General features: G+C 44.5%; 1 protein-coding gene across 1 annotated transcript in view; it reads left to right on the top strand.

Annotated features, from left to right (window-relative positions):
- Positions 1-1,023: 1,023 nt before the first annotated feature.
- The window catches only part of GHRHR (growth hormone releasing hormone receptor), a 29,508-nt gene continuing 9,022 nt past the window's right edge, over positions 1,024-21,509 (top strand). Inside the window, exons 1-9 of the mRNA XM_081834485.1 lie at positions 1,024-1,285; positions 5,775-5,877; positions 7,517-7,624; positions 9,127-9,224; positions 14,897-14,994; positions 16,119-16,251; positions 19,121-19,274; positions 20,290-20,350; positions 21,363-21,432. Coding sequence (XP_081690611.1) covers positions 1,235-1,285; positions 5,775-5,877; positions 7,517-7,624; positions 9,127-9,224; positions 14,897-14,994; positions 16,119-16,251; positions 19,121-19,274; positions 20,290-20,350; positions 21,363-21,432 — 876 coding nt within the window. The 5' untranslated portion in view covers positions 1,024-1,234. The remainder of the gene's footprint in view (positions 1,286-5,774; positions 5,878-7,516; positions 7,625-9,126; positions 9,225-14,896; positions 14,995-16,118; positions 16,252-19,120; positions 19,275-20,289; positions 20,351-21,362; positions 21,433-21,509) is intronic.

Genomic DNA, 21,509 nt, shown 5'->3' with positions numbered 1-21,509 from the left:
AGCATGATTAGTCTCACCAACAGGGTAAAGAACAGCTTCTATCCGTGGGCTGTTAGGCTGCTGAGTGAAAAGATAACAACAGGGCAACTGAGTTTCGGGTTTGGTGGGTGTGCGTCAGTAAACGAGGGGAATTAAGACTAAGAGAGCTGAGTGGGGTGTGCTCGTGTAATCTCACTGTGTACAAGTTGTACAAGTGACAATAAAGTATTTCAATTTATTTATCTCCTTGACACCTGATGGGAGGATGTTCCCCAGGGGAAGGTGCCACCACCGAGAAGGCCTCCTGCCTGGTTCCTTGTAACCTCACTTCTCACAATGAGGGACTCACCTGAAGGCCCCCAGAGCTGGACCTCAGTGTCCAGGCTGAATGATGAGTGCGGAGACACTCCTTAGGATGGCAGGAGTTGTAGTCCTCAACCTCAATGATGACAGGAGGGCACCCAGGTTGGGAAGAGCCATGGCTCAATGACAGAGCACCAGCTTCGCCTGCAGAAGGTCCCAGGTTCAAACCACAGCATCTTCAGGCAGCCCTGGGAATATCTGATATCTGAAACCCTGGAGTGCTGCTGTTAGACAGTGCAGACACTACTGGGCTATATGGACCACTGTTGGCTTCCTATGTTCCAATGCCCAGGGATGGGAGACTGAGTCCAGAGACACAGCCTGATGCTCTCCCAATGTTGTTGGACTCCAACTTCCACCAGGCCCATCCAACATAGCCAATGGTCATGAATGATGGGAGTTGTAGTCCAAAGCATCAGCCCACAGTATCAGGTTGGGGAAATTTGCTTTCCTTCTCCCTTCACCCATAGCTCCAAACAATCCAGCTCCTTGCTTGGAACACCCACCTTCCCAATTAATATGTTTCCTGCATGTGCAAGTTGCATTGATTTGCATGAAAGCAGTCAACTTGAGCAGGTCTGTGCAGATCTTTTGTCTTGTCGCTGTTTGCGTTGCAGTTTTGAGGGACCTGCCGGCTCCCGTTGGCAGTAATTGGCAGACTTCTCCGAATGCACACAGGTGGAAGGCAAATCAATCGCAGCCAGGAGAGTTGCTAATAATATTGAGTCTCCCTCTCTCTCTCCACCACTCCCCCTCCTCACTTCCACTACACATACTCACCGGTTCTGTTGGTCATTTGTGTGCTTCAGATCAGCAGCAGGCAGTAGGGAGGAGAGAGGCGAGAGGCGAGAGGGGTGCTCAGAAGTGGGGGTGCCTCTCTAACTCCTGCAACATGAAATCGGGAAATATATGGATCTTCTTTCTGCTGACTCTGCCGTCTCTTGTAAGTAAACAGTCCCAAAGTCTTGTTGCCGTTGTTCCCATGCATCTGTCCACTTCTGCTCGGATCAGATCCCTGTTTGATATCGTATCAATCTTTCTTTTGGCATTGATTTGGCAGAAGGTGCTCAGAGAAGGGGAGAGAAAGGTGCGCTAATGGGATTTCTTTTGACTGTCAAATTGCATCGCTTACCTGCGAATGTTTCCTGTGAACGCAAACTCTGACTTAGAGGGCTCCAGTTCTGTTTCTCAGAAGCACTAAGGTTAAGAGGAATAAATGAGGAAATTTAAGGGCTGGTTCTGATACAATGATGGGACAGAGCTTGGGAAACATTGCGTGGGGATGTAGTGGCAACTCTGTGTGATCTGTTGGTTTGTCACCTTGAGTATTGCTTAAAATGTCTTGCTGAGTGGTCCCGGCATCTACGGATAGGCATGGAGATGCCCCAAACCCTGGACAGCTGCTACCAGTCAGTGTAGACAATTCAGAAAAGGGTGGATTGATGGTTTGGCCAGATTCCAGGCTGCCCTTCCAACTACCTCACCCCTTCCGGTATTCTGCTAAAGGTCACTTGTACATTATTTGAAATATAAATCAAGTAATCGGGGAAATGGCCAATCCTGTCTACAAAATCCACCTACGCTTTCCACTCCACCATCACCATTTCCATCTGTGGCGAAGCAAATCTGGGAGAAAGAAATTCTCCAGTCAGTTAGCCTGCAAAAACTCCAGATACAGGTTCTCCTAATTTCAGAGTGTTCCCAAGATTTGCAGCTGTGGATAAATTAAGGATTTAAGGGGAGGGTGTGTGTGATGGTTGTGAAAATATTCGCAGTGGCAAGTTGCCATTTAAAACCCACTGCCAAAGCTTGAGGTCTGACTTCATTCAGAGTGAGCCTCAAAGCTTTATTTCGGAAGCAAAATCTGAAAGATGCCCAAGAGAGTCCCAAAGTTTCAGTTCAGCATATAAACTAAATGCTTAATTCATGCGATGCTTTTCTCAAGTGCTGGGACAATCCATGTTTCCCAAAAAATTGGCTCCCAGTTTGAATCTAGTGATTTTGCCTGAAGCTAGACTGAAGTGAGTCCTGATAAGCCATCGCCTCCAAGCCCATCTGAAGGGGTTGTCCCACCAACCCCATTGATGAGCAAATCCATTAAAAGGGGTGTTAGCCATTGTTACCAAACACCTCCAAATCCAGGGAGAACTTTTTGAGGGTTTACACTCCCCCCCCCAGTTAGTCATAGTGTTGGAACCCTCTGCTCTGGCTATACAGTGGTACCTTGGTTTAAGAACAGCTTAACTTATGAACAACTTGGATTAAGAACGCTGCAAACCCAGAATTAGGTGTTTTGGTTTGTGAACTTTGCCTTGGAAACAGAACATCTTCCGCTTCCTGTTCAGTGTGTTCCATTTGTAAATTGAGTCCCCCACTGCCCTGGGAAAGTAAAGGTACCCCTGACCGTTAGGTCCAGTTGCAGACAACTCTGGAGTTGCGGCGCTCATCTCACTTTAGTGGCCGAGGGAGCCAGCGTTTGTCCACAGACAGCTTCCGGGTCATATGGCCAGCATGACTAAGCCACTTCTGGAGAACCAGAGCAATGGACGGAAATGCCGTTTACCTTCCTGCCGGAGTGGTACCTATTTATCTACTTGCACTTTGACGTGCTTTTGAACTGCTAGGTTGGCAGGAGCTGGGTCTGAGCAACAGGAGCTCACCCCATCGAGGGAATTCGAACCACCGACCTTCCGATCGGCAAGCTCTTGGCTCAGTGTTTTAGACCACAGCGCCACCCGCGTCCCTAAACCAAGGTACCACTGTATATTATTTAAACTTAACCATGCCAAGATTAAAGAAGGGAATGTTATGACATCTACTTTGGTCCTGTGTGGTTAACTCATTCAGCGCCCCACAGTATTTCAATTAATGTGCACATTTCAATGATTGTGTGCTGGCTAGAGTTTTGGACCAGGAAGATTTAGATTCATAAATCTCACTATCTCATCTGCACTACGTTTTTAAAGAACTATAATCCCACTTTAAATCGTCACGGCTTCCCCCAAAGAATCCTCTAGTTTGTTAAAGGTGCTAGGAGTTGTTTAGAGACCCTTTCCCCTCTCACGGAACTACAGTTCCCAGAGTTCCCTGGGAAAAGGGATCGGTTGTGAAATTCTCCCCATCCCTAATCTAGGGGCACCCAAAAGGTTTAGTATAGCACAGGCTCCCCTCTTGTGTGGAGAGGGGTGGGGGAGCAGACTCTTTATATGTTCTTACAAAAATGAGAGGAGCGTGGCAAATAGAAGACTTGCAGTTGGTAAAGTATTTGCCATCTCCAGTCATGTATTTGGCTGGAGGCCTCTTCATTAATGAAGAAGGCTGTGAATATGAATAGCGCATGCATTAGGGAGTCATTGCCTTCTGCACTCTTTGTGACCCGAAAAAAATATATGATCCAGAGATCTGGAAACTTTGCTGAATATTTATCCCGCTGGTGTGGAAATGAGCTGAGCAGCATCAGCCAGGCCACCTGTCAAGTAGGTCGATTTCACCGTGTTTTGATTGTTCTGGGTCTCATTCTCTCCCGCCCCTTAACGAGAAATCAATGGGTTGTAGCAGCGAGCCATGACTAGTCAAAATAAGCAGGAGCAGAGGCCAAAAGGAAAGTTTGCAGCCATGTGCTGAATCCCAGAATGCAAGGGGAAAATAAAATAATAATAATAATAATAATAATAATAATAATAATAATAATAATTTATTTATACCCCACCCATCTGGCTGGGTTTCCCCAGCCACTCTGGACTGCTTCCAAAAAAATATTAAAAATACAATAAAACATCAAACATTAACAACTTCCCTAAAAAGGGCTCCCTTCAGATGTCTTCTAAAAGTCAGATAGTTGTTTATTTCCTTGACATCTGACAGGAGGGTGTTCCACAGGGCGGGTGCCACTACTGAGAAGGCCCTCTGCCTGGTTCCCTGTAATCTCATTTCTCGCAGGGAGGGAACCGCCAGAAGGCCCTCGGTGCTGGACCTCAGTGTCCAGGCTGGACAATGGGGGTGGAGATGCTCCATCAGGTATACTGGGCCAAGGCTGTTTAGGGGTTTATGGGTCAGCACCAACACTTTGAATTGTGCTCAGAAACATACTGGGAGCCAATGTAGGTCTTTCAGGACCGGTGTTATACAGTGGTACCTCGGTTAAGAACTTAATTCGTTCTGGAGGTCCGTTCTTAACCTGAAACTGTTCTTAAGCTGAAGCACCACTTTAGCTAATGGGGCCTCCGGCTGCTGCTGCGTGATTTCTGTTCTCATCCTGAAGCAAAGTTCTTAACCCAAGGTACTATTTTTGGGTTAGCGGAGTCTGTAACCTGAAGTGTCTGTAACCCAAGGTACCACTGTATTGTCATCTGTAGATGCCCGGTACACACTGTGCGTGGAGGGAGGAGAGCAGTCCCCACAGAGGCTTGGGAGAGAAGCTGCACGCCTTGTGTGAAGAGCGTGTGCGTGTCTTTCGACAGCCCGCCAATCCCAGGCATGCAGGAGGGTGGAGCCGGCCGGCCGCCTCAGCTCCCGCAACAGAAAACCCTGTGGCGCTCCAATGAGCTCTGCTCTGCTCAGCAGTGACTGTCGGCTGGCCTGGCTCTTCAATCCTCGGATTCCAAATCTCTGCCCTGGACTTTCGGCCTGGCACCCCTGAGAGCCCGGCGCCTGGGTGCCCCGCACCCCTAGTGCCTATGGGTAATCCGGCCTCAGATGAGCCTCAGATTCCCTTCCAACTCTACAATTCTATGACAGTTTCCCCTTTTTCCAAGCACCAGATATACCCAATGTTGAGTCATTTTTTCAGTAATAACTATTACATGTCACACCGTTTTCAACAACTGAATGATGATTGACGTAGTGAACTGATGTAGGATGTGCAAGGAAGAAGAGGGGAGGAATACATCGCTCAAATGTTAATAGCATCACAAACAACATAGGCTGCAATCCTCACCCTACTTCCCTGAGAGTAAGTCCCATTGTATTCAGTAGGAGGGGCATTTGAGTAGACATGGGCACTATATATGTAAAGCACTATCATACCATTTTAAACAGCCATAGGTCCCCTCCCAAAGAATCATGGGAACTGTAGTTTCCTAAGGATGCTGAGAGTTGTTAGGGGACTGTTATTTGCCTCACAGGGCTACAATGTCCAGAGTTACCGGGGAAGAGGGATTAACCAATAGAACACTTTGGGAATTGTAGGTTTAGGAGGCGAATGGGATCTCCTAACAACTCTCACTGTCCTCTTTAATAAACTACAGTTCCCAGGTTTCTTTGCCGGGGGCAGCCATGATTATTGAAAGTGGTATCATAATACTTTAGATGTATGGTGCAGATGGGACCGTGGTTAGGACTGTACTATAAGGAGGGGGGGTTTTGTGGGGGTGCAGAGAGGGAAAGAAGGTTAAGTTGTATCAATGTGCCTCTTATTTCTCCCCTGTTTCCAGGGTCTTGGAATGTCTCAAGCAGAATGCGAAGCTTTAACAGAATGGAAGAAAAACGAGAGTGAATGCCTCAAGGAGATTCGGCAGCACATGAATGAAACAGCAGGTACCTTAGAAGAAGAAGTGTTTGGATCTCTGGAGATCTTGTTGAAAGTACACTAAACAGGATATACCAGGATGCTAGATTATAAAAAATTGGCCACCACTAAATTAGATTTAAATTTGATGATAAGTGAGACTAAAGAAAATATAAAAATTTTTGGAAGAAGTGCTAGATTATATTTGAATGAGTGGACATGAGATTGTAAACAAGTTGATAATTTGTCTGGAAAAAACTTTTAACGATGTAAATGGGAGCGGGAGACGTGAGGGAGTCCAAAGAAGTGATGAAATTATGTTTGTGACAGAAGTAAGACTGTTTATTATTTGTGCATTGATATTTAAAAACTTTAATAAATATTTATAAAAAAATAAAAATAAAATAAACAGGATATACCAAGAGCTCTGGCCAAAAGTTTCAATCAAGGAATAATTCCTACTCGAGAGTAGAGAAGAAAAACGTGTATATTCTGCTAAGAATACCAGTGTTAAACTAATAGTAAATTTAAACACGACGTATAAGTGCGATAGTTTTAAAATAATAGTAAATTTAAACACAACGTTTAAGTACAGAAATAGTGTAGTTTCAAATATGCAATGATATAGTATAAAGGTACATAAAATACCAGTACACAACAATAGTTTTATACAAGTCTCAATGGCAGTCAAAAAGAGTCCATATTATATAAAGTCAGAATGAAGAATCAAATAGGGCCAAAAAGAAGTATCCGTAGTATGAATCAGATGTACGACTCAGTAGTGGTGACCAGGACAGGGCCCTGTTTCGGAGTAAATGCCTTCTTCAGCTGGTAATATCAAATAACTCAGTTTTTTAAGGAATATAAATCTGTTGGAAGTTTGTATCATTCAATTCATTCAATTCTTTTGTGTTTATTTTTCCAACATGCGTCTCAGTCGAATGAATCCAAATTTTCTTGCGTTTCTCTGTGTGTTTCTCTGATACAAACTTCTGGTGGAAGGGAAATTGGGAACTTTAAGTGTATATAACATAATTTGTTTTTTGTTTTTTTTAATGAGAGTTGGGAAATTTGTGGAATGGAATCCTTTTTTTTACCTTAGGGAAACATCTTAAGAACAAGTACGGATATTTAGGTTTGGATGAGAGTTAAGATTGGATAAAGTAAAAGTGGTTTTTAAAAACATTGTAAAATTAAGGACTTTGTTAGAAAGATGTTTAAAAAAGAAAATTATGTGGTTTTGGCAGAAATGACATAAAGGATTAAGTAAAAATGAACTGATGAAAGAGAGAATGTAAAATTACAGTATTTTAAAACAAACTAATTAAGATAAAAACAAGGTTGGAAGGATTTGCTGAATTAACAATTTGAACTAGAATACAAAAATGGGAGGTGTGAGGAAGTCAAGGAAATAAGTTAAAGAAAGGAAAATATGTAAAGGTCTGATTTGTTCTTTTTTTTATCTTCTTCTTCTCTGATTTGTTCTTTTTTTATCTTTTTCTTAAATGATTGTATTTTTTTCTGTTTTTTGTGTCTTTTTAATTTTTCTCTTTTCTCTTTTTGCTTTTTGTAACCTTTAAAATTCTGAATAAATATTATTTAAATAATATTATTTAAATAATGAAAAGATGTGAGATTTCAAAGTGCCTTTTCCCCTCCCTTTGCAAGGTTGCAAGAGAATATGGGACCAACTCCTGTGCTGGCCGGATACAAATGCTGGACAAACGCTCACCTTTACCTGCCCGGACATCCTTCTCCACTTCACAAAGCATCCAGGTGCGGGCGCCTTAGCTTGCCATGACCCTCGTTATGTTGATTTGTTTCTAGGCACCGTTTACAACTGCGCTTAACCCTTTGCATATTGTTACCTGAGGGATCTTTTTCAGTAATTCCCCCCAATGTTTTCAAGAACACAGTTTCCAGTGAAACTTCTGATTTTTCGCTGAGGTGACATACCGTATTTTTCGCTCCATAAGACGCAGCTTTTTCCTCCTAAAAAGTAAGGGGAAATGTCTGTTCGTCTTATGGACTGAATGTGTGGTTGATCGCTGGCTCCCTTTCCGGCCCCTTGCCGCCTTGCCCAGGCCTCCATTGTTGAATGTTCTACAGATGGAGGCGGTTTGTTTCCCCAGCGACATGTGACTGGCTGGTAAAATTATCTGTCTGGAAACTGTAGAAACGGCTCTCTTTCCTTTCCTAAAGAAGCTGCAGAACTGTGAGTTGAACCCCATAAAAACAGGATTTTTTCCCTTTGCAAAGTAAGCTCAAGAACTTTGAGCTGATCCCCCAAAAAACAGGACTTTCCCCCTTTCCTCCTCTAAAAACTAGGTGTGTGTTATGGTCAGGTGCATCTTATGGAGCAAAAAATACGGTAAATGGTAGGGCTGCCTCAAGTGTTGTAATGAGCAGCAGAGACCCACAGTTTGCAAGAGAACAGGACTCAGAAGAGGCAGTTTAGAACTGAGAGAATCCCATCTTACATTTTTCCCTCTTGGGTTGGCTCCCGTACCCTACTGGATTTCTACCAATCCAAATGGAAAGCTACACTGCACAAAAAACTAAGAGGCTTTGGGTTTTCCCCACAGGCCCTGATAGCTGTCAGTTATGAGAAAGCTAGAGCAATAATCCACCAACGAATTTGGGATGTGGAATTGCAATGTCACGTGAGTGAGATGAACAAACACCCAGCAATAAAAGATAACGGGAGAGGGCTCACCTCAGCAATATATTTGTCAAAATTACAAATACCTAAATACAGACGGTCGTTTGCCCTCGCTAGATTCAACGTGCTGCCATCTGCCTTATTGATTCGAGGGTAAACCATACGCGGAACGAGTCTGCCCCTGCGGCTTGATGGAGGTAGAAACTGTCTCTCATGCCTTGTTACGCGGTCATTTCTATGGGGATATACGCTTGGCACTAATCATCCCTGCTATACAAAAATCTCCAAATGGGTCCGAACTTCAATGTCTAAAATCCCTGGTAGAGGACAAGGATCCAGAGATCACGCTAAGGATGGCCAAATTCTGTGCGACTGCCATAAAACTGTGCTACCAAATGACAATTTTAGGTTATATTTTAGTGATTAAGATTTAACTTATATATTTTTAACTGCTGCTATATCTGTATTGTCCCTGTTATACCCAATTGCAAATTCAGATGTATCCCTATCGTGTTTTACGACTTCCTTGATATTGTATGTGAGCTGGAACTGGTCTGTGACCAAAATAATAAATTCATCTTACATTTCTCTCTTCTTGCCCCCTTGTTGTTCACAGGCTCAGTGAAAAGAAGCTGCACAGCTCAGGGTTGGTCCGAACCATTTCCTCCCTATTCCACAGCATGTCCAGTGGAAGATGAGGTTACTCTTTATGAGGTGGGTAAAGCTGAATAAGTACCTCAGAATGATACTCTCTGGTATTTGGGAGGCAGGGGGAAGGCTAGGGGAAGGGGGCAACTTCTACAGGAGATCAATGCTTCCTGCAATTAGGCAGAGCATGATGGATGGCAAAGAATGGTGCCTCAAAAAGTTGGCATTGAATTAACTCTGCAGTTCGAGTTTCTTTGCTGATAGGGGATCTCTGTGCTGGCCCTGGGGGTAACCCGTGAAATGCGGTCCAGGACCAGAACAGAATCCAGAGGTTCCACTAGGAGTCAGTCCGACAGGGCCAAGGCAGGACATGAGACAGGAAACCAGGCAAGGGCAGGTACAGGATCTCAGGCAGGATCCAGCATACAGCAATATTGCTCCCGCAACCTGGGGCAAGGTCTGACAGCCTTTTATCTTTGTTGGGGTAGCGGCCGGTCCTGATCCCCCGGCGACTCACCTCCCTGTCTCACCCAAAGGTGAGCACTCCTCCTGTGAGTACTCAGGTCTCTCCTTCTCTCAGACCTCAGTCTCTGCAGCTCGGGAGACGTCGGTGGGTTACTAGACCCAGGGGCTGCCTCAGCGTCTCCTGACCCAACTGCTAGTGGAACAGCTGTAAGTGATGGCCCAGCTGGAGGTAATCCCTGCATCTGGAGCTAGGGCAGGCTCAGGCCCCTGACTCGGCCCAGCTGGTGTTTGTTGCAGGGGAACCTATGCAGACTGGGACTCTTCAGGATCAGGCCCCAGACTTGGTTCAGATGATGCCTGAGGCAAAGGATGCGGTGCGGACTGAGTCTCCTCTGGTTCCGAGTCCGAGCCCGAGTCCCAGGCCATCACAATATCTTGGACTGGCACACCTTTCAAGTCAGGGAAGGACTCTTCCTCCTACTATTTGGGTACCACACTTAACGTGTTTCTTTGTTGTTGTTTAGTCGTCTTAGTCATGTTCGACTCTCCGTGACCCCATGAACCAGTGCGTGCCTTGGAAACTCTCACTTTCTTCTCAAAGCTTCTCCTTATTTATGTTCTTGGAGTTTTCTTGGCAAAATACTGGAGTGGTTTGCCAGTTCCTTCTCCAGGTGGATCACATTTAGTCTAAACTCTCAGCTATGACCTGCCAGTCTTGGGTGGCCCTGCAAGGCATAGCTCATAGTGTCTTGGAGTTATCCAAACCCCTTTGCCATGACAAGGCAGTGATCCATGAAGGGGAACGTATTTCTTACATCCCCCCATTTCTTCCAAGAAATTCAGAATAGGGTTTGGTGAGTGTGATCATTTCCAGTTTCTCTCCTTTCAAATCTCAGGTTCTGTTCTGCACATCTCCACACCTGTATGTGATTTATTTTCATCAAAACGGGTCAGATTTTAGTGTCACTTTCTAATATACACTTTTGTTTTTCAAAACAATTTCCCATAACGTGATGATTTTGTGTGTGTTGTATGCATTCTTGTACACAGTACTTGGCAGGAGAACGACATTCCAAAATTTCAAGAAAAGTAAATTTTGAAGGATGGCTGAATTTTGGTCCACATATTGCTTTTGGAAGTGTGGATTTGGTCAATTCTGACTTAAACGTGAACTGAATTAAAATTATCCCCTAGTTCAGGGTGGTGTACATGGTTTGACAGAGAGAGGGAAAGAGGGAAGGAGAGAGAGAGAGAGAGAGAGAGAGAGAGAGAGAGAGAGAGAGAGAAATTGGCTTAGGTTCACAGTTGAGTGTGACTCTGAAGCTCTTCCAATGCTGTTGGACTTTAACTCCCATCATCCCTGACTACTGGGCATGCCAGCTAGGCCTGTTGAGAGCCAAAGTACAAGTACATATGGAGGTCCATAAGTCCCCCTCTCCTGATCTAACCACTACACTGCTTTGGCATTAAATTGCTACCATTCAAAAGGGGTGCTTAGTTTGGCTTCTGACTCAAGAGTCTAGAATGGCGCCATCCTGCCTTCTCCCTAACCCAGGCCTCTGGTCTAAGTCCCCAACATATTCTGAGGAGCCCTATAAGGGCTACTACTCAGATTCAGCACCACTGGTGTCAGGGAACAGGCGGACAGCTCCCTGTTCTTCTCTGTTGTAAACATCAAAGGCCTTGCTGGTGTGAACCATTCCCAGCTCTACCAGCCTCAAGTCTGTGGGAATGTTGTGGATAGTAGGAGAGGATACACTGATTAAATATTATCCTTCCTCACTCACGCTAGTGAGCTAGTAGCAGAGCACATTCCCTGTACATTGCAGGAAGCTAGTTGGTAGATTCATTAGAATCTCTTGAGTTAAGCAATCCAGTCTGGCTTGTCCAGATTGGATTTGTTCCTAGTAAATTCCCCTTTAAGGTAAAGGGACCCCTGACCATTAGGTCCAGTCACGGACGACTCTGACGTTGTGGCGCTCATCTTGCTTTATTGGCCGAGGGAGCCGGTGTACAGCTTCCAGGTTATGTGGCCAGCATTATCAAGCTGCTTCTGGTGAACCAGAGCAGCGCATGGAAATGCTGTTTACCTTCCTGCAGGAGAGGTACCTATTTATCTACTTGCACTTGACGTGCTTTCGAACTGCTAGGTGGATGGGAGCAGGGACTGAGCAACGGGAGCTCACCCTGTCACAGGGATTCAAACTGCCGACCTTCTGATCAGCAAGCCCTAGGCTCTGTGGTTTAACCCACAGTGCCACCCACGTCCCTTAAACTTTCCCTTTCCCTTTAACTCCTTTAACTCCCTTTAACTCCCTCTTTAAAACAATAATGACACAACAGTCTTCTTTTAAAAGTAATAAGAAGTTTACTTACATTCAGTTCACAGCATGACCCCTGAAGGCAGGTTTTAGTTTGTAGTTACAGAAGAGAGTGGGTTCATCTCATGTGGTGAATGAGCCCATGTGCTGCTGGCTGAGAGCCAGCAGACAGCATAAGAGCACCAGGAAGAGTCAAGAGAGAGAAGGGAAGATGGCTGTGTGACTGGCCCTTTTGTAGGGTCTGCCAGGGTCACACCCACCTACCTGGTCACACACAGGGGGAGGATGCTCCAGACCAGGTGAGACAGGAAGTCCTCATGGCTGGAGCAACACTCCCCTGTGTGTCCACTCTGGGCGAACAGGAAATGTTGTATTTGACTGCTCCAGTGATGTTACATCCCACAAAGTCTGGGCTACTTCCTTGGTTTTGTACCAGGGTTGGGAAGCTGTTGCCATCCAGATATTGCAGGTTTTCTCATCCTTGACCATCTTCCACATGAGCTGGGGTTAGTGTGACACCTGGAGGGCCACAGGTTTCCCCAGCCATGTTTTATATTTTTGTTGAACAAAGCACCATACGTTTCCTGTCCTGTGGAAGACTGGTCTTCATGCTTTTTTAATCTGCCAATCTCCTGCTTTTCTTTGGGCCACTCCCACACATTTGCTCCAAACTAATAGTGGCAGAGCTCTGTTTGGAAAGGAAAGCCCTGTTGCTTAGCAACCCTCTTGGGGACCCCCTGGCGCTTGCTGATGCTGAGACGGTTGGCTCCAAGGCTTCTAAGTTATGAGCTCAGTGGTGTTCCTGCCTCCTCTGAGGTTTTGAAGACTAAAAAAACTATCTCTAATAATTGGTATTTCCGAAGCAGGCTGCAGGGAGGGATGTTGAGGTTCAAAACCGTTTGGTTGTTCAGTGTAGAGCACACAATATTTCTGAAGATTTGTTGGAATCTATGCCTGAAGAATTTCAGGAGCTTATGCTTGCTTGTCCCAGATTGTTCATTTGTTTATAGCATGAGAATTGTGGGTTCTAGCCCCACGTTGGGCAAAAGATTTCTGCATTGCAGGGAGTTTGATTTGATGACCCTCATGGTCCCTTCCAACTCTACAATTCTACAATTCTGTGATTCTATGGTATTTGCTTTTACCGTTCCACTATTTTATAATTATATGCTCTGTTCAGTTCATGTGGGTTGTTGTTTTTGGTTTTTTTTAACCTAGTAGTTTCAATATTTAATTGTTTGCTGGAAACCCTCCGGAGCCAAAGAGTGGGATGGAGGCAGTAAACAAACAAATAACCACAAAGGAAAGATTATCCACAGTGGTCTGAAAGGCACACTGTGTTCCCTGTTCAAAAGTGCACATCTTTTTCCAAGCAGTAGAATGGAAATCTGAATTATTGTTGTGGCTCACACGTGTTATTGTTGTCTGCCATTTGCTTATAATTGACCATTAAGCCTCAAATCTGCTTTCTATTTGCAATATTTCAATGCAACGGGAAGTGCGTAGTGTTTTGGAACAGTAGCTAAAGCCCACAGAGAATTGTTAGTTATTTAAAAGCATTTATTTTCTTTTAAAAAAATACTTACAAAGTTAGCAAAAAGAAAGAGAAGGGGAAAGAAGTGTGTGTGTGTGTGTGTGTGAGAGAGAGAGAGAGAGAGAGAGAGAGAGAGAGAGAGAATTTACAAATAGTACTAATAATAACTGTTTAAGAATTGGTGCCTGAGTTTTCATTCTCCATCACTCCCGTTCCCCTTTCCCCTTGTGTTATCATGTTTCTTTGGTAATTCAATTTTTATTAAAGTTTTCCATAATACAATAAAATAGCAGTTACAAAAATTCAAACAAAATAAGTGCAATATGGAGTCCTCTCTTCAAAGTAATTCTCAGTTTGCTCCTCCCAGCTCTCACCTGGTATTTTTCCTTTCTCCTCCCAGCCTCTTACCCTGGGAGACCAGTGTGTCGTGTTTCTTCTGATTGTAAGCCTGTGGGCAGGGACAATCCTGCTTTAATTGGATGTATGTAAGTCACTGTGGGAACCTTCCTGGCTTAAGAGTTGAATAGAAATGCATTAAACAAATAAGAAATATCAAAACCCCACCATCAGTGGGCACAGAAGCCACCAATACTTGTAAGTAAAGGGAAAGGACCCCTGGACACTTAAGTCCAGTCAAAGGTGACTATGGGGTTGCAGCGCTCATCTCGCTTTCAGGCCGAGGGAGCCGGCGTTTGTCCACAGACACCTTTACGGGTCATGTGGTCAGCAGGACTAAACTGCTTCTGGCACAATGGAACACTGTGATGAAACCAGAACACACGGAAATGCTGTTTACCTTCCCGCCACAGTGGTATCTATTTATCTACTTGCTTGCTTTCGAACTGCTAGGTTGGCAAGAGCTGGGACAGAGCAACGGGAGCTCACCCTGCCGAATGGATTCGAACCACCGACCTTCTGATCAGCAAGCCCAAGAGGCTCAGTGGTTTAAACCACAGGGCCACCCGCTCCCTACCAATACATATACCTTAAGTCAAACATATAAGTCAACATACAGCCTCCAGATGTCCAAACAGATATCCACATGAAACTGACGTTCAAATGCAGCCAGGCCAGTGAGGTTCTCAGACCATTGCATAACAGACCACAGGGCATTTATCCTCCCAGATCATAACTGATGTTGCCCCTCTTTGCAAGAATCTCTTTGTTTGTACATTCGTTGCTCTATTGTAGGACATGTATTCAATCAACTTTAGAATATCTCAGATTCTTTCAATTCTGAGACTGGGGCTGCTGGTGGCGGCTCTCTCCCCCCCCCCCCATGATTTAGCCATTTTTATTTTGCAGGAGATAGTTCAACGTTACCGCCAAATCCTTCTCTAGTACGGCGTCTTTCAAATGGTTCAATATTTTGTAATCAGATTCATTCCGCCGATGCCCTTGTTCTCCTTCCATTTCAGCACGCCTACCTGACAACCGTCAAAACCATCTACACTGTGGGCTATAGCATCTCCACCACCTCCCTTGCTATGGCCATCATGGTGCTCATCGCATTCAGGTATTTTCATGGGAACCTGACAGCTAGCAGGCTTTGCTGAGGGAGGGGGGGAACTACAAGAGGTATGTGAATTTAGGAGAATCCCTTCCTCCAAAGGGATTTCATTTCTGCCTGAACATTGAGCTATCTTTTATTACATCAGCTAGACTGGTGACAGCGAGTGGCTGTCAGAACCATTTAACACTTAAAGGATCTACATTGGCTCCCAGTATGTTTCCGAGCAAAGTGTTGATGCTGACCTTTAAAACCCTGAATGGTTTCTGTCCCAGTATACTTGAAGGTCAAAGGCCAGGAAACGATGCCTTATGAGGAACGGCTAAGGGAGCTGGGCATGTTTAGCCTGGAGAAGAGGAGGTTAAGGGGTGATACGATAGCCATGTTCAAATATATAAAAGGATGTCACATAGAGGAGGGAGAAAGGTTGTTTTCTGCTGCTCCAGAGAAGCGGACACGGAGCAATGGTTCCAAACTACCAGAAAGAAGATTCCACCTAAACATTAGGAAGAACTTCCTGACAGTAAGAGCTGTTTGACAGTGGAATTTGCTGCCAAGGAGTGTGGTGGAGTCTCCTTCTTTGGAGGTCTTTAAGCAGAGGCTTGACAACCATATGTTAGGAGTGCTCTGATGGTGTTTCCTGCTTGGCAGGGGGTTGGACTCGATGGCCCTTGTGGTCTCTTCCAACTCTATGATTCTATGATTCTATGATTCTAAGGACCGTCCCCACCCCCTTGTCCAGCCCGGACACTGAGGTCCAGCTCCAAGGGCCTTCTGGTGGTTTCCTCACTGCAAGAAGTGAAGTTACAGGGAACCAAGCAGAGGGCCTTCTCGGTGGTGGTGGTGGCCGCCTTGTGGAACGCCCTCTCATCAGATGTCAAGGAGCTGCACACCTTTTAGAAGACATCTGAAGGCAGCCCTGTATCAGAAAGTTTTAAATGTTCTGTGTTTTTATATGCATTGGAAGCCAGCCAGAATGTCTGGGTATAAATAATAAAATTTTGATGATGACGACAATGATTACTATTACTATTACTTAAGTTTACTAGGTAGACAAGCATAGTGTTGACACTGACAGTCTCTTAGCTTCTGCTCTCAGCCTCTTATGGTTCCATGTTCTGCTCCTGCAGGAGGCTCCGTTGCCCCAGAAACTACATCCATGTCCATCTCTTCTTCACCTTCATCCTGAAGACCATTGCCGTCTTCGTCAAGGATGAGGTTCTTTTCAAAACAGAAGATGTTGACTATTGTAGCTTTTCCACGGTAAGGTGTAAAAAAGTGTGACTTGCTTGTATCTCTGGTTTTCATCTGTGTGTGTCATGGCCACATGGGTACCAGGGCTGCTTTCTTCTGCTTGCTCCTTCTCCTAAAACACAAACTATAGCCTGGAAACCTTCTGAAGAACCTGGAAGGGGGGGGGGACACACCAACTGCCTGGCTCTAGCAGAACAAAGCTTCATGTAATCTGGTATTCTGCTTTCAGCTGGAGACAGGGTCTGTCACAGAGTGAGCCGGCAGTAAATCACACCATTCAAAGTCGGAGTTAACATTTTATTAACAAGAATACAATCTTCACAGCCTTGGCTGGGTGTGAGGCCTTAGGAGCACAGCAGCTAAAATTCATGAATCAGTTGCTGAGACTGATGGTCCCTGACTCTCCACCACTTCTCTGGGTCTAACAAGACCCTGAGAGGGATGGGAGAAAAACAGCAGCTCAGCACTCATTCAATGCCAAATCTATCAAATCAGAATTTTCCAAAACATTTTGTTTTTAGCTGTTTTGGTTTTTTAATCTGTAAACCAACGTGAGTCCCTGTCAGGGAAAAAGTTGTTTTTTAAAAAAAGATATATATTAAGATTTTATATAATAAAACAAGTATACAACAAGACAAAAAAAAGAAAATACATCACAAAGAAACAGAAAAGGACAATAAGAACATAAACAAGAAAAATCCAATTTTTAACTTAATATCTATATAACCCTCTTTCTTGACTTCCTCGCATCTCCCTTTTTTGTGTTCCCCTTTACACAATCGAGTTCAGCAAATTCTAACCCTCTTTCAAACCTCATTTAAGATTATATATTTCAACCTATTATATCTCCAATTTTTCTTCTCTTTTCAAAATCAATTTTTACCTATTCTTTATAACTTAATTCCTTGTGCCAATTTGTTTAAGTTCAACATAATATTACTCTGGTCTTTCCCCCCTTTTCTTTTTTTAATTTTTTTTTTTTTTGCATACTCCTTTTAACTATACCACTGATGCCATATTCTCTTTAAATCCAACATCATTTTAACATTCAAACATTTTACAATGTTTCTGCAAATAGTCTTTGAACTTTTTCCAATCCTCTTCCATCGACTCTTCTCCCAGGTCTCGGATCCTGTCAGGGAAAAAGTTGGAGTATAAATTTAATAATAACGATAATGATGATAAAATGCAAACCGAAACACAGCTAGTTTTCAATATTCGCACTTATCTAAATTTTGTGATGAACTTCTCCAAACATAAGAACATAAGAACCTGGAGGATGAGGCCAGTGGTCCATTTAGTCCACCATCCTGTGCTCACCAGATGCCTGTGGAAACCCACAAGCAGCCCTCACCTCTTTTGGTTTCCAGCAAATTTGGAAGCTTTCTTGCCTCCAACTGCAAACAACGTTTACAAAAATGCACATAGGGGAAGTAAGGCTTTTTTTCACCTGGAACTCACCAGAACTCTGTTCCAGCACCTCTCAGGTTGGGCACCATTGCCATTCTAAGAGAACAAGGGAGGTGTTCATGGTGAGTTCTGGCACTTCTTTATCTAGAAAAATAGCACTGGGAGGAAGGAAACATAAAAAAGGAACTTATTTGTAAAAATGCATTATATTAGGGGAAACTGCTTGTGGAAACGTGTGCATTGGTGAAAGAAAATTGCACTCTTCTTCTTCTTTGGTGATCCCTCGTAGCCGAGTAAGATTGTCTTCCATAAACACGGTTTTAACAATGAGTCCGTAAGTGACTGTGGAGGCCAATTCTGGATCCACACGTCCTTCCACGGTGGGGACATAGGTTTCCAGGTGGGAGTTGATAACGGTGTGGATTTGCCAAGCGTGCCTTCCTCTTAGCAAGTTTCTCCCTTTCGTCCTGAGTTCGAGTGTCTTCAAAGCATGTGACACCTTTGGTAAAGGCTGTTCTCCAATTGGAGCGTTCACGGGCAAGTGTTTCCTAGTTGTCGGTGTTTATACTACATTTCTAAAGATTTCCCTTGATAGAGTCTCTAAACCTCTTTTGTTGACCTCCAGCATTACGCTTTCCATTTTTAAAGTCCAGAATAGAGTAGTTGCTTTGGAAGACGATCATCAGGCATCCGCACAACATGACCAGTCCAACAAAATTGATGTTGAAGAATCAAGGCTTCAACACTGGTGATCTTTGCTTCTTCCAGTACACTGGCATTAGTTTGCCTGTCTTCCCAAGTGATGTGTATTTTTTTTTGGAGACACCGTTGATGGAATCTTTTGAGGAGTTGGAGATGGCGTTTACAAGTGGTCCGTGTTTCACAAGCATACAGTAAGGTTAGGCTGACGAATATTTTAAAAATAAAATTCACAAATTGCTGCAAAATGTGGAGAATTTGAAAAATGAGAAACGGATATGCCCCAAATCTACAAATCTTGCACATGGATGCTGTTAGAACTGGGGTGAGGAACCTGTGTCCAAATGTTGTACTCCAGTTGCCATCAGCCCCAGCAAGCACAGCCAATGGCCATGGATTATGGGAGTTGTAGTCCATAATACCTGGAGGTTTTTTCCTTTGCTTTCAGATTTGAATGAATGTTTCTACCCTCTCCATAATTTCCTTCTGAAGCTCCCCTGAAACTCAGGGGTAGTTTGTGCAATATGTCGGGGCACCTAGAGAAGGGTTATGGGTTTGGTTTGGTTTGTTCTTGTTCATATTATGTCTTTTGTGTTTCTGTTTTGTATTTCTATGCTGTGAACTGCCATGAGATCTTTGATGAGGGGCAGTATGCAAATCGAAGAAATAATAGTAAGAATAACAACAGACACACACACAACCAAAAAAACCAAAGCAATACCCTACAAATGAAGGTGTTCATTGAAGTTTCACTTTCTGTGTTCTTTAGACCGAATGCAAGATCTCGGTGGTTTTCTGTCAATATTTCACAATGGCTAACTTCATGTGGCTGCTGGTGGAAGCTCTCTACCTCAACTGCCTGCTGCTGTCGTCCTTTCCCCATGGAAGAAAATATTACTGGTGGCTCATGCTGTTTGGCTGGGGTAAGTGAGGAGGACTTGCAGCAGTGGTGGACCTCAGCCTAGCAAGCCAAATGCTGCTCTCCAAGCCACCCCAAGTCTGGCCCCTAGACGTTTCTCCAGACCACTCCCCTCACTAACTCTGCTTCACCCCCAAGTGCTTTTGCCTGGCTGGAATTTGCCCTTGAACTCTGATCCTGTGCATGCTGCAGATTACCTCATAAATCCCCAGAACGCTGCAGCAGCCAACAGCAGTCCTACTCCAGTGTAAAGCCTCAGATCTGGGCCCATAACCTCAATGTCAGAATCGGGGGTCAAAAAGGCCAGTTGGCTCGGCCCCGGCTGGAGCGTCGCCCCTCAGCCCTACTGCTGCGGAGGTCCATCAACCTCTGCTCCAACATGCAGAGCTTGCAGACTTGAGCACACTTTACTCAGCAGTGTAAACTGCACAACAGAAGAGGCTTGAGGCTGTAGACACATACTAAACTACACATTTATTATACATAAATCAGGGCAAAGAAAACATGTCATCTCTCCTTGCCGTCTTTTGGAAAGAGACAGAAAGCAAAAGCCATACAGAGCGGAAGTTCCTCTCACGCCAGCAATCTGTGCTGGAATGTAAACAGACATGTGACATGTAGCAATCCCATGTCTCCAGCAAAGGGTGGAATGGAATCCCAACACCAGGCACCCGAGCGGCTATCCCGTGCCTGGGAGGGCACCCTCCGCACCACACTCCCCGTCAAGAGCATGTCATGCCCCCCTCGGGAGTGCGCCCACCCTGGGCAGCACGGGCATATGCACCACCGCTGTCTGGATGTTGCTAGACTACAACTCCCACCAGCCCCCAACAAGCATGGCCAGGGATGATGGGAGTTGTAGTACAGCAACATTTGGAGAGCCAAAGGTTCATCACACCTGCTCTAGAGACACAGATCAAGGATCTGTCCCCTTAACAAGTAGGTGGTTGGTTTTGGAAAATTATTTGGCTTGATTGCATCCATAAAAATCACCATGTCCTCTGTTTTCAATTCTACAGGTGTTCCAACGTTTTTTACCATACTGTGGATATTAGTCAAGGTGCATTTCGAAGACATTTCGTGAGTCATGTCCTGTGTTCAGATTCATAAAAATGAGGGCGGGGGGAAGGCACAGGAAACAAGAAAGTAATCCAGGCTTCCAGAAATACTGGCCCACCAAGCAATGGATCTATGAGCCATGCATGGTTACTCACCTTGGAGGTGCTCATCTGCTTTTTGGTGGTTAACCTGCTATTGCAAACGTTGCAAGTGGTGGCTGTTGACCTGTGTTTGGATTGTAGTGTGTGTGTATCACAAGATGTGCAGGCTTAAAGTGGTCAAATTAGTGTTGGACTGATGCTTAACACACACAAAAATCCAAAAAACTTGTCTGGAAGATCATTATTGCTCAGGTAAAGAAGAAGAAGAAGAGTTTGGATTTGATATCCCACTTTATCACTACCAAAAGGAGTCTCAAAGCGGCTAACATTCTCCTTTCCCTTCCTCCCCCACAACAAACACTCTGTGGGGTGAGTGGGGCTGAGAGACTTCAAAGAAGTGTGACTAGCCCAAGGTCACCCAGCAGTTGCATGTGGAGGAGCAGAGATGCGAACCCGGTTCCCCAGATTACGAGTCTACCGCTCTTAACCACCACACCACACCACACCAGAAGTCCCTTATGGCATTTCTCGTCTCAGACTCTCCAAGTGTACCTGTCTTCCAGGGACATCCCTGATTTGGGCAAAACAGTTTTTAAAAATACACAATAAAATGCTGGCAAATTTTGGGGGAGGACTTTTTAAACAAAAGAGATTGTAAAGTGATGCAAAAATGAGACAAAGCAATTGAAGACTGCCTTGTTTAGAGGGTGCCACAGGTCAGCTGTGTTGCACATACAAGCACTGTCTTCCCACATTTCATTGCTGCCAGCATCTGTCATCTGAGGCAGCTGTCTCTGTAAAATAGTAGGACCACCCCCCACTCCACCAATACCATTGGAGAGGGAGACACAAGAAGGATAAATAATTCAGTCATACAATACTCAGAAAAGATCGCACATTCATTTGCATTAACCATTAAATGTTCTTTCCAGTTGCTGGGATGCAAACCAAGGTTCTCCTTACTGGTGGCTAATCAAAGGACCCATTATCTTTTCTGTTGGGGTATGTATCCTATTTGCCTTTTTGTACACTTGAATGGGGACGCGGGTGGTGCTGTGGGTTAAACCACAGAGCCGATC

The sequence above is a fragment of the Podarcis erhardii genome, assembly GCF_964252035.2.
Source record: "Podarcis erhardii genome assembly, chromosome: 12".
NCBI lineage: Eukaryota > Metazoa > Chordata > Lepidosauria > Squamata > Lacertidae > Podarcis > Podarcis erhardii.
Note: the sequence above shows the minus strand (reverse complement) of the source record. Positions and strands in the feature narration are given on the sequence as shown.